General features: G+C 38.0%; 1 gene segment (V, D, J or C); it reads right to left on the bottom strand.

The window, feature by feature from the left end:
* Positions 1 to 3,174: 3,174 nt before the first annotated feature.
* Positions 3,175 to 4,383, bottom strand: LOC129563450 (T cell receptor delta variable 1-like). The segment is given in 2 exon segments: positions 3,175 to 4,036; positions 4,255 to 4,383. Coding segments are annotated over 2 exon segments (540 nt in total).
* Positions 4,384 to 16,111: the final 11,728 nt, after the last annotated feature.

Raw genomic sequence — 16,111 nt, forward strand, 5'->3', positions numbered from 1 at the left:
TCCAGATGTCTGCATTGAGTTTACTGACAGATTCAGCAACCACAGGCCCTACCTTGACTAGCTGCTGCTGCTGCTAAGTCACTTCAGTCATGTCCGACTCTGTGCGACCCCATAGACGGCAGCCCACCAGGCTCCCCCGTCCCTGGGATTCTCCAGGCAAGAACACTGGAGTGGGTTGCCATCTCCTTCTCCAATGTGTGAAAGTGAAAAGAGTTCCTCACAATTCAGTGCTTCCCAGGTGGCGTTAGTGGTAAAGGAGTATAGGAGTGTCAGTGTAGGAGATATAAGAGGTGTGGGTTTGATCCCTGGGTCAGGAAGATCCCCTGGAGGAGGGCATGGCAACCCCACTCTAGCATTCTTGCCTGGAAAATCCCACATACAGAGGAGCCTGGTGGGCTACGGTCCATGGGGCGGCAGAGTCGGACACGACTGAAGAGACTTAGCACAGAGGGCAGCAAGGAAGCCAGCCTAAGTATCACAAAATATTTGAGTAGGACACCAGGTGGCAGTGCTTCAGCTTTCATTCCTGCCACATGCAGCGTGCTGGAGTCTGATGCTTAAGGAAGGAAAACAGAAAGATTTAAATAAAGAATACACCAAGTAAAGATGAGTAAAGATGGACAGGAACTTCAGAGATAACACCATGTAGATGTTTGGGAAGATAGCATCACAGGAGTGTTTAAAGAATAATACCCCATCGTAGCCCTCAATTTTCCCAGCATACTATTATATAAAAAACTTGCTAAAGCATTCAGCACTGTTAACTGATTAGTGGATGATTTCCTCATCTACTGATCCTGGGACTTTGTGCCTGGGTTTGAAATCTTCTATTCTAGTTCACTTTAGGTTCCAGTTTAAACCAGTAATGTCGCCATCACTCAGATGTCCAGCCACCCTCTTTTGAGTCCAAGTGCTTCTCCATAGTCCAGACCTTGCTCCTCAGGGGCCCCCTAAAATGCTGCACTCTGACTGATAATTAAAGGTAGAGAAGCATTTCACAGTTAGGAAAATTATGGCTCATTTCCCAAAGATTAAAAATAAAATGAAACAATTAAACCTATCCCTTAGGGTTTTGATATTTAAATTAGATGATGAATCTGAAATGCATACCACAGTGCCTGACATAGAATAAACTCAAAAAATACCATCTTTCTTTTTTTCTGGTGAAACCTGCCTTTTCTTCAATATCCAGAATCTGTGACTTGTTACTACCTTTTTTTTTTTCTTCTTCACATTGGTTTGATGAAGGAAACTGTAGGAAATTTCTTTAATCACTTATTTTCTTTGAGACAGTCATTATTTTTCCCTGTCCTCTTGGGTCACATTCGCCTAGCTACATTAGTACATTCAGGGTGCTGAAAGGACACAGATGGAGCACTCAGAGGAAGCTTTATTTTCACTTACCTGATGAATAATAATACTATTTTTAGTATATTTATTAGGTATTGAATATCAAATTTCTGAATTGGATCTCCAAGATTGTCCCATTCTTCTTGACTGTTTTCTTTCCTGATTAATTTGTATGTGTTTTCATAATTTTTTTCATGAGTCTTTTTTCAGAAATATGCATTGCAAATATAGTTTAAAAGTCTGCACATTGACTTTCCACCCTCTTAGCATAGATATTCAACACAGACATTTTAATATATATCTTCATTTTCATAAGAAGCTAGCTTGAAAGTTTTATTTATTTTCTTAAACATTTAAAAAATACTTTCTTTTGTAACTTCTATTGGTCTGGATGAGAAGTCAGGTATCACTGTTTTTTCAAAGTTCTGATAGCTCTTATTTTTTCCAGTAGGTTTATTATCTCTACTTTTTAAATTAATTTTTATTGGAGTATAGTTGCTTTACAATGTTAGTTTCTGCTGTACAGCAAAGCAAATCAGTTATATGTATACAGATATCTACTCTTTTTTAGATTGTGCTCCTGTATAGGTCATTATAGAATATTGAGTAGAGTTTCCTGTGTTATACAGAAGGTTTTCATTAGTTATCTATTTTATATATAGTGGTGTGAATATGTGAATCCCAGTCTGCCAGTTTATCCCTCATATCCCTTTCCCCGTTTGGTAACCATAATTAGTTCTCTACATCATGGATTCTATTTCTGTTTTATAAACACCTTCATTTGTAAATACCACTTTTTAAAATTTCATCTGATAAAAGAGATATCAGATGACACTTGTCTTTCTCTATCTGACTTACTTCACTCAAAGTGACAATCTTTAGGTCCATCCATGCCACTGCAAATGGCAGTGTTCTGTTCTTTCTCATGGCTGAATAATATTCAATTGTATATACATGCCTTATCTTTTTTATCTATTATTCCATTGTTGGACATTTAGGTTGCTTCCACGTCCACGCTACTGTAATTAGTGCTGCAATGAACATTCAGTTTAGTTCAGTTCAGTCGCTCAGTCGTGTCCAACTCTTTGCGACCCCATGAATCACAGCACACCAGGCCTCCCTGTCCATCACCAACTCCCGGAGTTCACCCAAACTCATGCCATCCAGCCATCTCATTCTCCGTTGTCCCCTTCTCCTCCCGCCCCCAACCTTTCCCAGCATCAGAGTCTTTTCCAGTGAGTCAACTCGTCGCATGAGGTGGCCAAAGTGTTAGAGTTTAAGCTTCAGCATCAGTCCTTCCAATGAACACCCAGGATTGATCTCCTTTAGAATGGACTGGTTGGATCTCCTTGCAGTCCAAGGGACTCTCAAGAGTCTTCTCCAGCACCACAGTTCAAAAGCATAAATTCTTCGACTATTAGGGTGCTTATATCTTTTCTGTTGTATAGGCTACTCCATCAGCTCTAGCAACTGCCTGAGTTCTAATCTTTATATACAACTAATCTCTTTTACGACGTCACTGATGGTCTGCTTCCCTGATTGTACCTTAAGTGACACAAAGTCTAAGAGGAAAGGACTAAGGAAATGATTTTCATAACGATTCCAGATAACTGTACCCAGGTTTGTGATGTGAGTGTATTTTAGTGAAGCAGTCACTTTAAATTATTATGGAGCAAGTTTATAGCTTTAGATAAGTTTGTACATGTTCTGTATGATTGATTTAAAGTTGAAAGTTCAAGAGAAGAATGTATCAGTTGAAAGTTACTGTGGACACCTGCTTCCAAATAACATAGAAAGATCTTTGATTTACTTGAAGATTTAACTACAAAGTTTAATGAAGGGAAATATTTATAGATTTGCAGGCAGGGTTAAGGAAAACAAAGAAGAGATGGGAAGCATCAAGATACTAGCAAGAGCTGAAAGCCTGTATCAACCTGGGCAATTAGAGGAAACTCTTAGTGAAAGGGGAGGCAAGAGCTGTGAAGTGGCTCCACCAGAAAGGAGTTGCGGGTGATAAGATGTGCTTTCCCAGTTCTAGCATCTACCGGCCTCCTGCTCAAATGGGGGACCCAAAGCAGTGGTGGGAAACTTGGGGACCAAAGGGAGGGAGAATCCACAGTGATTCCTTGTCTTCTTCAGGCCCCAGTTCCTGCGGGGCAGGCCCACCTGGTTCCAGCTGTAGCCTGGTGATCCACCTAGAAGGAGCTTTTATTTAGAATTGAATCTTCTGATCCAGACCACAGATGAAGCAACCACAGGGCTACCATTTCTCTTCTGGGATGTGCAGGTGTGCACTTCAACTGAGGTCCTGCAGCAGGGGGGCTCTCTCTTATTAAGCTCTGGGGTTTTTGTTTAGCTTTTCCCATTACTTCAAGCACTGTGAGTTCACAGAGAGCACAGAAGTACTTTGCAGAGTCTTCGAGCTGTAAGGCTGAAATGATAAGGCTGATGGATTTATCTGCTTTCTGGAAGTTTACAGAGTAGCGGCCATTCCTTGCATTCAGGTGTTCTGAATACTGACGAATAAGGAAAGTCATCTCTCCACTGGGAAGCTGTTTATACCAAAAAATGTAGTAGTAGTCCGTGGTCCAACTTACTTCATATCGACAATTCAGGGTGACTGTCTGCCCTACTTGACTGGATACGGCTGTCTGGACTTGAGTTACTTTCTGGGCCACACTGGATCCTATGGGGAAAAAAAATCAAAAAACAGAGATGAAGTAGTAAATAAAATAGCATGGGATTTAGACTAATTTAGGACCCAGAGACAAATCAAATTGAAATTATAAAATGCTTCTTTGTCTCCAGTCCTCCTTTCCTCCCCAAGTCCCTTTGAAGCACCACGTGCCTGTGTGCAGTCCTTTCACCCTGAACACTCGCACCCGTGTTTGGAAGTATCCCTACCAGAGAAGGTGAAGGCCAGTAACACCCAGAGCAGACTGGAGAGCGGCATGAGGCGTGGATTCCCCTGCACAAATGTGCTGAGTTCTGCCTCAGCTGAGAGTTCAGTGTCTCTGTGTGCCTGGCAGCACATATACACAGTACCTGTTCCTGTGTGACCCCTTCAAACAGGAAGTGGGGGTAGTCATGTTCATAGATCACATGGTCTTTTTCACAGATGGGAAAAACTTTCGGCTCACAGATGTTTAATTTTCTTTCCCTGATTATTACGTTAGGTAGATCCTGAAAGCGTCATGGTAAAAGCAGTTAGTATTATGTGTTTGAGGGCTTCCCTGATGGCTCAGATGGTAAGGAATATGCCTGCAATTCAAGAGACCCTGGTTTGATCCCTGAGTTAAGAAGATCTCCTGGAGAAGGGAATGGCAACCCACTCCAGTATTCTTGCTTGGAGAATTCCATGGATAGAGGAGTCTGACAGTTACAGTCTATGGGGTCTCAAAGAGTTGGACACGACTGGGCGACTAGCACACAAACATGTTAAGTGTTTGAGCTTAGAGAAATGGAAGACTAAGTTGACATACATTGATAATAATTTCACCAGCCCATTCAAAACATATTAGTATACACTATGAATCCTTCCTGTGATCTACTTACTGGTCATTCTGATCATTCATTTTGCCTATGTTTACATTTCTTTATCCAGAATTTAATGACTCTTTAAAAAAAAAACAATAAAACAAACTCACAGATCTTTAGCTTTCTTATGTGTGTGCTGTGCTGTTGCTTGTTATGTGCAACTCTTTCCAACCCCATGGACTGTAACCTGCCAGGCTCCTCTGCCCATGGGGATTCTGCAGGCAAGAATACTGGAGTGGGTTCCCAAGCCAGGGATCAAACCCTCATCTCTTACATCTCCTGCATTGGCAGATGGGTTCTTTAACACTAGCATTACCTGGGAAGGGCCAAGAATACTGGAGTGGGTTTCCATGCCCTCCTCCAGGGAATCTTCCTGACCCAGGGATTGAACCAGCATCTCATGTCTCCTGAATTGCCATCTGGGTTCTTTACCACTAGCTCAACCTGGGAAGCCCTTTAGCTTTTTTAACAAAAAGCAGTCTTTTCCAAAATAACTAATGTCTCTTTTTCTTTTTTCACTTGGTTCTAGGTCTTTGTTTGTATTTTTCAATAAATAAAGTTACTTCAATATCAAATGATAAAAAATCACTCCTGACTTTCGGAATCTATTCAGTTGTATGTGTTTTTTATGAAATGATTAACAGGAAAAAATATTAATCTTTTGAAATCTGACATTGAGTTTTGCTTAATAGACTTTGAAGAGCATCAGTGTATTCAATCCTGCTGCCTTTACAGGTAGAATTATATTTATTACATCAGGTGTCCTTATATTGTCCTCATGTCATATTTTTTACCCCAAAGTGTTCAGTCTCTCTTGTTAGTGGTTTGTTATTTTTCTCTGTAAAGTCAAATTAAGCATGTTGAAGTTTTCTGTGACACAATGCTACAGTGCACTCCTACAAAATATGGTATCTGCAAACACTTAGTAACTGTTGACACCACGCTATTTGATGACTGAAGTTTTGCTTTCTGTACATGATCATGTTGAATGTCACTGTCAGTCTTCCATTTGATCCATTGTTTTAATAGATGAATTAATATAAAAAGAACCAAAGGCAAATAGACAAGTAGAAAAGAAAGTACAGAAAGGTCTAAAACAGTATTGGTTCTTAGATTTTAAAGTTGAAATAACACATTAATGAGTGATACAGGGAGGACAGTTAATATTTAGTTGAGAAATCTACTCCTCTGTTCCATTTCACCTCTGGGTGCTGGCAGGCAGCAGATGTCCTGGTTTCCAATTATTTGTAACTAAGTAGAGGACACCACGAATGCCCACGTCAGCCTGGGGAGCAGCATGAAGGCAGTTTTTCCCCTTTGTTGATGGCCTTGCTCTGAGTTGCTGACAGTAATGGTGAATGTTCCCTCAGCTGCATTATAAAATTTGACTCTGAAAAATGCAGCTTCTGGATGAATCAAGTCTGAATGTGCTATGACACTCAGGTTAGAAAATTTAGACTGTCCTAAACATTGTTCTCATATCCGTACATGACCATGGGAAAAACCATAGCCTTGACTAGACAGACCTTTGTTGGCAAAGTAATGTCTCTGCTTTTTAATATACTATCAAGGTTGGTCATAACTTTCCTTCCAAGAAGTAAGCGTCTTTAAATTTCATGGCTGCAATCAGCATCTGCAGTGATTTTGGAGCTCAAAAAAAATAAAATCTGACACTGTTTTCACTGTTTCCCCATCTATTTCCCATGAAGTGATGGGACCAGATGCCATGATCTTCATTTTCTGAATGTTGAGCTTCAAGCCAACCTTTTCACTCTCCTCTTTCACTTTCATCAAGAGACTTTTGAGTTCCTCTTCACTTTCTGCCATAAGGGTGGTGTCATCTGCATATCTGAGGTTATTGATATTTCTCCCAGCAATCTTGATTCCAGCTTGTCCTTCTTCCAGCCCAGGGTTCCTCATGATATACTTTGCGTATAAGTTAAATAAGCAGGGTGAGAGTTGGACTGTGAAGAAAGCTGATCGCCGAAGAATTGATGCTTTTGAACTGTGGTGTTGGAGAAGACTCTTGAGAGTCCCTTGGACTGCAAGGAGATCCAACCAGTCCATTCTAAAGGAGATCAATCCTGGGTGTTCATTGGAAGGACTGATGCTAAAGCTGAAACTCTAATACTTTGGCCACCTCATGTGACGAGTTGACTCACTGATGCTAGGAAAGGTTGGGGGAGGGAGGAGAAGGGGATGACAGAGAATGAGATGGCTGGATGGCATCACCGACTCTGTGGACATGAGTTTGAGTGAACTCCGGGAGTTGGTGATGGACAGGGAGGCCTGGCATGCTGTGATTCATGGGGTCACAAAGAGTCGGACACGACTGAGTGACTGAACTGAACTGAAACATTGTTCTGCCTTTCCTTATGATTTACTAATAAATGATAATACCTGGTAAAGGACAAGCCAGAGTTTAATATTGAAGGACGAAATTGAAAGAGATATTTTACTTAAAACTTCCAAATTTAGTAGTAAATTAATCTCTTCTAAAATCTGGGATGTTATCTGAAATAAATTCATTATGAGTCATGCTAGGATTGCAAATATTCATTCATGTTCTGATTGTTCTCTTGCCTTTCTGATTTTGTTTCTAAGATGAATTATGCTAACTGCTCCCTAGTTTCCCTAAAAAGGACCAACAAGAAGCCATGAACTCCCTTTTCTTCCCACTTACCCACCAAACCATGTGAACTGGTAACTTTAGCACATAACTTCAGAATAGCAAATATCACACAGACAAATTAACACAGAATAGGCTTCTGACTTCTGTAATCTCTCTAGTTGTGTATTGGAATACCAAATGGTAATGGCTGTAAAATCATATTCATTTGTGGTGTAATTCTGTGATTAGCTTATTAAAGGTTTAGGAAGCAAGAACCAATGGGTCTTCTAAATTCAAATATTTGACCATTTTACTGTCATGAATGCAGTTATACTCTTTAGTACAATCTTACAATTCTCATTATAGTTGTTATGAGGACAAAACTTCTCCAAAAATGTTGCTTAATTAGTAAAAATATTAAAAACTATTAACAATATATATGTTTTCTAAAATAAAAATATTTCCCTTTCTATTGCATTTTACTCTGAACTTTCATCTAATGAAGTCATTAACATCAAATTAATCAAATTTCAAACATTTTATTTTTGTTTCAACACCCCATAAAGAAACCCCAATAAGAATGACTTATTCTTTTTATCATTTTATTTATTTATTAATTCAGAGTGTTTTGGGTCTTCATTGCTACACAGGCTGTTCTCTAGCTGCAGAGTGAGGGGTTACTCTGTAGTTGCACTTCCCATTGTGGGATCTTCTCTCCTTGTGGAGCACAGGCTCTAGAGCATAGACTCAATATGTGGTACACAGGATTAGCTGCTCCGTGACATGTGGGATCTTCCTGTATCAAGGATTGAACCAATGTCTCCTGCTTTGACAGGCAGATTCTTTACCACTGAGCTACTAGGGAAGACCTAACTGAGTTATTTTATAATAGATTGTCCTTGGATTCTCCGTGGTTCCTTCATAGGAATCCCCAAACTCACATAGCATATGAGGGCACAGAATTACTACTGAGGTTCCCAGATCTTCCCTAGTCCTCCCTCTTACAACTCTGGTGACTGTCTTCCGAAGTTCACCTTGCATTCCAATCTGGGTACTACATCCTATTTTGAGTTTTGCATATTTCAGTCCAGTGAAATATACTCCAGTCCAGTAGTTATACATCCTATTCCAAACTTGTTATTCAACTGTTCAAACTACTAGAATAAAAGCAAAACAAACTTCAGGAGGATTTCCCTGGTGGTACAGTGGGTGAGAGTTCACCTGCCAATGCAGAGGACACGGGTTCAATCCCTGGTCTGGGAAGGTTCCACATGCCCTGGAGTCACGGAGCCTGGGCACCACAACTATGGAGTTTTTGCTCTAGAGCCCAAGAGCCCCAACTACAGAGCCTGTGTGCCACAACTACTGAAGCCCACGTGCCCTAGAGCCTGCATGCTGCAACTACTGAAGCCTGTGCCCCTAGAGCCTGTGCTTCACAACAAGAGAAGGCATGACAATAAGCCTGTGCACTGCGACCAAAAGCAGCCCCCGCTTTGTGCAACTAGAGAAAGCCCGTGTACAGCAGCAAAGACCCAGAGCAGCCAATTTTTTTTAATTAAAAAAAAATCTTTGAGAGCCAAGAGGGTTTACACACTGACATCACTAAAAAAAATTTTTTATAGTCATCATGCTGTACATTGCATCCCCAGGACTTATTTCTCTTGTAACTAGATGTTTCCGTCTTTTGAACACAGTCACCTATTCCACACCCTACACCCCCAATCTATTCTCTGAATCTATGAGGTCTGGGTGTGTGTATGTCTGTGTGTCTATATGTCTCTGTGTGTGTGTGTTCCTGAACCTGTGTCTTAGATTCCACACATAAATTATTTCATACAGTATTTGACTTTGTCTGTCTGATTTATTTCACTTAGTGTTGTGCCCTCAATATTCATTCATGGTGTTGTAAATCTATGAAAAAATTTATTTTTTTACCATGTTTTCTTTATCCATTCATCTGTCAAAGGACACCTGGGTTGTTTCCATGTCTCAGCTGTTGTAGATGAACTGCAATAAACGAGGTGTACAGATATCTTTTTGAGATAGTGACTTCATTTTCTTCAGATGAATACTCAGAAGTGGAAATGCTGAATATCATAGTAGAGCTAGTTTTAATTTTTTGAGGAACCTCCATACTGTTTGCTATAGAGGCCGCACCAATTTATATTTCCAACAACAGTGGGCAGGGTTCCCTTTCTTGTACATTCTTGTCAAAATTTTTTATTCCCTGTCTTTTTGATAGTAGCCATTCTGGCAGATGTAAAGTGATAGCTCTTTTTGGTTTTGATTTTCATTTCCCTAATGATTAGTGATGTTGAGCATCTTCTGATTTACCTTCTGGTCATTATTAGTATGTCTTCTTTGGGAAAATATTCAGATCATGAACCTATTTTTAAAACAGACTTTTGTTCTAATGATTATACAACATATTTATATATTTTGGGTATTAGCCCTTTATCAGATATATGTTTGGGCAATATTTGCTCTCATTCTGTAGGTTGCCTTTTCATTTTGTTAATGGCTTGTTTTGCCATACATAAATTTATTAGTCTGATATAGTCACACTTGTTTTTTGCTTCTTTTTTTCGCTCTTGTTGTCCTTGATTTTAGTGTCAAATACAAAAACAAAAAACAAAAACTGTGGCCAATACTGATGTCAAGGAACTTACCCCTATGTTTCTTCTAAGCTTTCTTGTAGTGGTTCTTATTTTCAATTCTATAATTCACTTTGATGAGTCCAATTTCATTCTTTTGCATGTAGCTTTCCATTTCTCATAGTACCATTTATTGAAGAGATGTTCCTTTCTTGAGTGTATATTCTTGGCTTCTTGGCTGTGAATTGACCATGTATACAAGGGTTTATTTCTGGCCTCTCTATTCTGCTCCATTGATCTATGTGTCTTTGTTTAATGCCAAAAAAACACACAGTTTTTATTACTATAGTTTTGTAATATAGTTTGAAATAAGGTCATGTGATGCCTTCAGTTTTGATCTTTCTCTAGTTCACTTTGGCTATTGGTAGTCTATTGTCTCTCATACAAATCTTAGGGTTTGTTTATTCTATCTCTGTGAAAAATGTCATTGAATTTTGATAGAGGTTTCATTGTATATGTAGATTGTTTTGGGTGGTATGGGTATTTTAATTGAATTTTTTCCGTCTGTAAGAACAAAATATCTTCCCACTAATTTTTATCTTCAATTTCTATAATCAATGTCTTAAACAGATTTCAATATACAAATCTATACTTCTTTGCTTAAAGTTATTTTTAGGTATTTTCTTTCTGATGTGATGGAAAAAGAATTGTTTTCTTAATATCTCTTCCAGATAGTTCATTATTAGAATGCAGATAATTTTGTATCCTGCAACTTCGCTGAATTTGTGTATTAGTTATAACATCGACTAACATCTTGGGGGCATGTCTCCCACTGCTAAGCCACATGATCTGGTTTTCTTTTCACTTTCTCTGTGTTCTCAAAAAGTGTATATTTTCACTGTGGTAAGCAGTCTCTGTGCTGTTTATTTTCGGATGAATAACTTCTAGAGCTTAAACAAGTTAAAAGTTTTTTCTCTGGCATTTTATTGGCATTTTATGGCCTATTAAAAGTACAGCTGTCAAAGTTATAGGTAATAGGAGTTATCTTATTCCTTCTATGAATTAATTGAACTAGTAAAAGCTGTGGTTGCTACCATCCAATTTTTAAAATAAAAAAAACTAAATAATTCCTACATGGAACAGTACACAAAATTATGTGCAGGCACATTTTCCCCTGGCAATGATGGTAAACAGAAATTTAATTTTGCTATATTTTCTATAGCTCTCTCCAAATGTTACAGACAAAACTAAAGAGTAACTCCTAGTACTTTTCCTATTTTTAAAGTAATAACAACTACTGGGAAGATTCCATGTATGTCTTTTCAATTTTGCTGTTATAGCTATGTATCACAAAACAATATATTATATTGTGATTATATTCTGAAATTTCTCATAAGTAGTGTCAAGCAGCATATATCATTCTGATGCTTTTATACTCAGCATTTTATTTTAATAAGATTTTTCTAAGAGAAGAATATAGAAAACTGTTTATTTTCTTGTAACAGTTCATTGTATTTTGACTTCATACGTAATTCATTATTCGTTCATTCTGTACTTGAATGGTTATACTTCTGCTTTCAGGGTTGGTGTGACTATCCTTGTAAATGCCTCCTTGTTCAAATGTTGGAATTACTTGAATGTAGATAACAGGAAGTGGAATTGCTTGACTTTTAAATAGATACGTTTTCTTCTTTATTAAATAGTTCAGGCAAATTTTCTCTGAGTTGTTAAATAAATGTTCTCTGTGTGGCTGCTTTTCTCCATCTGGAGAAGTTTAATAGTCATCCTCTCCCTGAATTTGGGTCAAAACTTTATGCTATCAGACTTTCACATTTCTGGTTATCTGACAGAAATGAGACAGTAATTTGCCTTAATTTAATTCCCTCTGATTACTGCAGAAGTTGATGTTTATATGTTCACATGTCTATTTCCTCTTCTTTAAATTGCCTTTGTGTAAATTATCTTTATTATCTCTTTTCATTTTGAATGTTTTTCTTATTTATTTGTAGAAGCCCCTTACATAAACTTAATTTCTCATATTTTCTTGGTTACATCGTTTACTATACATCCTACTATGCATTTGATTTTTAATTATGTAGTGGGGCACACTTGCAGGTTAAAAACTTCCCATCTATTAGGAATTCTCTGTAAATTTATATTTCTAATTGTCAAATTACTTTAATGATTATATACTTATTTAGCTTTTCTATTTCTTCTTTAACTATTTTTGGTAATATATATATATATATATATATATATTTTAGAGCATCTATCAGAACACTGAAATATGTGGCCAAGTCTTTTTCTTGTGTCAAGGATTTCTTCAGATAGTAAATCTCTGCCTTTGTTGAATCCCCTATGAAACCTTCTCTGTTCCATATGGAGGCATGTCTCATGAGGGTCTGGAAGCCTTGGTCTGGGTGCTGGACACACCAGGAGGAAGCAGGGCTCTCGAAATACTCATGATAGGACCTCAGCTGTCCTGGGATCCCTTCAAAGGCAGAAACTGGCCCTCAAGCCGAGTCACTGCATGGGGCTGTCTCTCCTCCCATAAGATCAACATTAGATCGAGGAGATTGCTTTACACTGAAGAGAATATGTCTCTAAATAGATTCTAAATCTGACAATTATTCTGTATCATTAACAACACTTGATATAGTTGTCTTTTTATTTTTAGCCAAAATAATGGGTGTATGCTGCTGCTGCTACTGCTGCTAAGTCGCTTCAGTCATGTCCAATTCTGTGCAACCCCATAGATGGCAACCCATCAGGCTCCCCTGTCCCTGGGATTCTCCAGGCAAGAATACTGGAGTGGGTTGCCATTTTCTTCTCCAATGCATGCATGCATGCTAAGTCACTTCAGTTGTGTTCAACTCTGTGCAACCCCATGGACAGCAGCCCACCAGGCTTCTCTGTCCACAGGATTCTCTAGGCAAGAATACTGGAGTGGGTTGCCATTAATGGGTGTATAGAGATCTCATTGTGGCATTAACTTGCATTTCCATGATGACTAATGATGTAAAAGAGGGGATTACAAACTTCTTCAATAATGGGTAGAATAGTAAATATTTTTGTCTTTGTAGGCAATTCATTTTGTTGCAACTACTGTTCAGTTGTTTCATGAAATAAGTTATTGATAATATATAAATAAATAAGCTTTCTTATGTTCCAACAAAATTTATTTACAAAGTAAATGGCTGAATGGACTGGTTCATGGGCCATATTTTGTTGATTCCTGATGTAGAGGACTCCATGGCTTCACAGGGTAATTCTCCAAACATATAAGGAATAGTTAGGTCTCATCCTTCTCAAATTTTTCCAAAAATTGAAGATGAAGAAATATTACCAAACCCATTCAATGAAGCCTTCATTAACCTGATGCCAAAACCAGACAATAAAACTACAAAAAAAGTCAATTTCTTGAATGAACATCAATAAAAAAATCCTCAACAAAATATTCAGTTCAGTTCAGTTCAGTTCAGTCGCTCAGTCATGTCTGACTCTTTGCAACTCCGTGAATCACAGCATGCCAGGCCTCTCTGTCCATCACCAACTCCTGGAGTTCATTCAAACACACCTCCATTGAGTTGGTGATGCCATCCAGCCATCTCATTCTCTGTTATCCCTTCTCCTCCTGCCACCAAAATATTAGCAAACTTCAATTCAGTCAGTTCAGCTGCTCAGTCATGCCTGACTCTTTGTGACCCCAAGGACTGAAGCACGCCAGGCTTCCCTGTCCATCACCAGCTTCTGGAGCTTGCTCAAACTCATGTCCATAAAGTCAGTCATGCCATCCAACGATTTCATCCTCTGTTGTCCCCTTCTCTTCCTGCCCTCAATCTTTCCTAGCTCAGGGTCTTTATCAATGAATCAGTTCTTTGCATCAGGTGGCCCAAGTATTGGAGTTTCAGCTTCAGCATTAGTCCTTCCAATGAATATTCAAGACTAATTTCCTTTAGGACTGAATTAAGTTAGGAAACTTAATTCAACAATTTATGAAAGAATCATATATCATGGCTAAGTGGGATATAGTCTAGGTATACAAGGAGGGTTCAATATTTGCAAATCAATCAACATGATATACATTAATAGCATGAAGGATAAAAACTTATATAATTATCTCAACAAAGAAAAAGCATTTGAAAAATTCAGCATCCATTCATGTTAAAAATTCTTAATAAACGTGGTATAATGGGAATACATCTCAAAATAATAAAGGCCATTTACAACAAACACACAATTAGTATCATATTTGATGGTAAAAACTGAAAGCTTTTCTCCAAGATGAGGAACAAGACAAGGATGCCTACTCTCACCATTTCCATTTAACATAGCACTTGAAGTTCTTGTCACAGCAGTCATATAGGAAAAAGAAATAGAAGGCATCAAAATTGGAATAAAACTATTAAAATGCAAAAAGGCAACCTATCAAACAGAAGAAGATACTTGCAAATCATTAGTCAATAAGGAGTTAATGTCCAAAATATATAAAGAAATTTATATGCAATATCAAAACTATAAATAATCTGATTTTTAAAAAGGCAGAGGACCTAAATAGACATTTTTCCAAAGAAACATACAGATGGGCAACAGATACATGAAAAGACATTCAACATCTCTAATCATCAGGTAAATGAAAATCAAAACCCAATGAGATCTCACCTCACCCCAATCAGAACACTCATCAAAAAGCCAAGAACTAATGAGTGTTGCTGAAGATGTGAAGAAAAGGGACCCTTTGGGCACCCTTGCTGGGTAAGTAAACTGTGCAGCCACTATTTGAAACAGCATAAAGGTTCTTCAAAAATTAAAAATATAAATACTGTATCATCCAGCAATTCCATTCCTGGATATCTATCAGAAGAAAACAAAAACACTAATTTGAAAATATATATGCACCCTAATATTCGCAGCAGCATTATTTCTAATAGCTAAGATATGGAAGCAACCAGTATTCATCCATATGAATAGATAGAGAATATATATATATATATACATACAATGAAATAGTACTTAATCATAAAAAGGATAAAATCTCATTACATGAGACAACATGAAAAACCTGGAGGGTATTATACTTAGCGAAATAAGTCAGACAGAGAAAGACAAATACTGTATGTTTTCACTTATATATGGGTTCTAAGATGCAAAACTAACAAATAGAACAGAAACAGACTCATAGATATAGGGAATAAACTACTGGTTACTAGAGGGGAACGGGGTGGGTGTAAGAGTGAAATAGGTGAAGCGGATTAAGAGGTACAAAAATTATGTGTATTTTTCCATACTTATAAAATAAATAAAATTATGTAATGTGCAGTAAGGAAAGTAATTGACCCTGCCAATACTTTAAGTGTAGCCAGTGAAACTAATTTCAGACTTCTTGCATCCAGAATTGAAAGAGGATAAATTTGTCTTAATTAAATGACCAAGTTCATATTAACCATTGAGCATATATGTATTTTTTGTTCACTGTGCTGCAGTAGTAGGATGAGATGTATTTGCAATTGTCTGTTGGAACACATCATGGTGAGGCAGGTTTGGATGGACATTCTTGGGACAGCCAACTTAGCTGAATAACATCTTCTTGGAGTCACTTTTCTCTTCTTTTAGTTCCTTTCACTTCTTACCATTTTGGAATAGAGCATATTGTAGATAAATATTTATTTTGATAGGGCTTCCCTCATAGGTCAGTTGGTAAAAAATCCGCCTGTAATGCAGGAGACCCCGGTTCCATTCCTGGGTCTGGAAGATCCGTTGGAGAAGGGTTGGGCTTCCCTTGTGGTTCAACTGGTAAAAGAGATCCCCTGGAGAAGGGAAAGGCTACCCACTTCAGTATTCTGGCCTGAGAACTCCATGGGCTGTATAGTCCATGGGGTCGCAAAGAGTCAGACCCGACTGAGTGCCTTTCACTTTCACTTTCTTATCTATTAATAGATCTCTCCTAGCTACAAGTTTGAGACTCTAGAAGAAGATACAGATTGAGAGGAAGATAAAGATCTAAGTCTCAAATCTGTAA

Source organism: Moschus berezovskii, chromosome 9, assembly GCF_049115385.1.
Source record: "Moschus berezovskii isolate FMDL1 chromosome 9, NW_MosBer_1.0, whole genome shotgun sequence".
Classification (NCBI taxonomy): Eukaryota; Metazoa; Chordata; class Mammalia; order Artiodactyla; family Moschidae; genus Moschus; species Moschus berezovskii.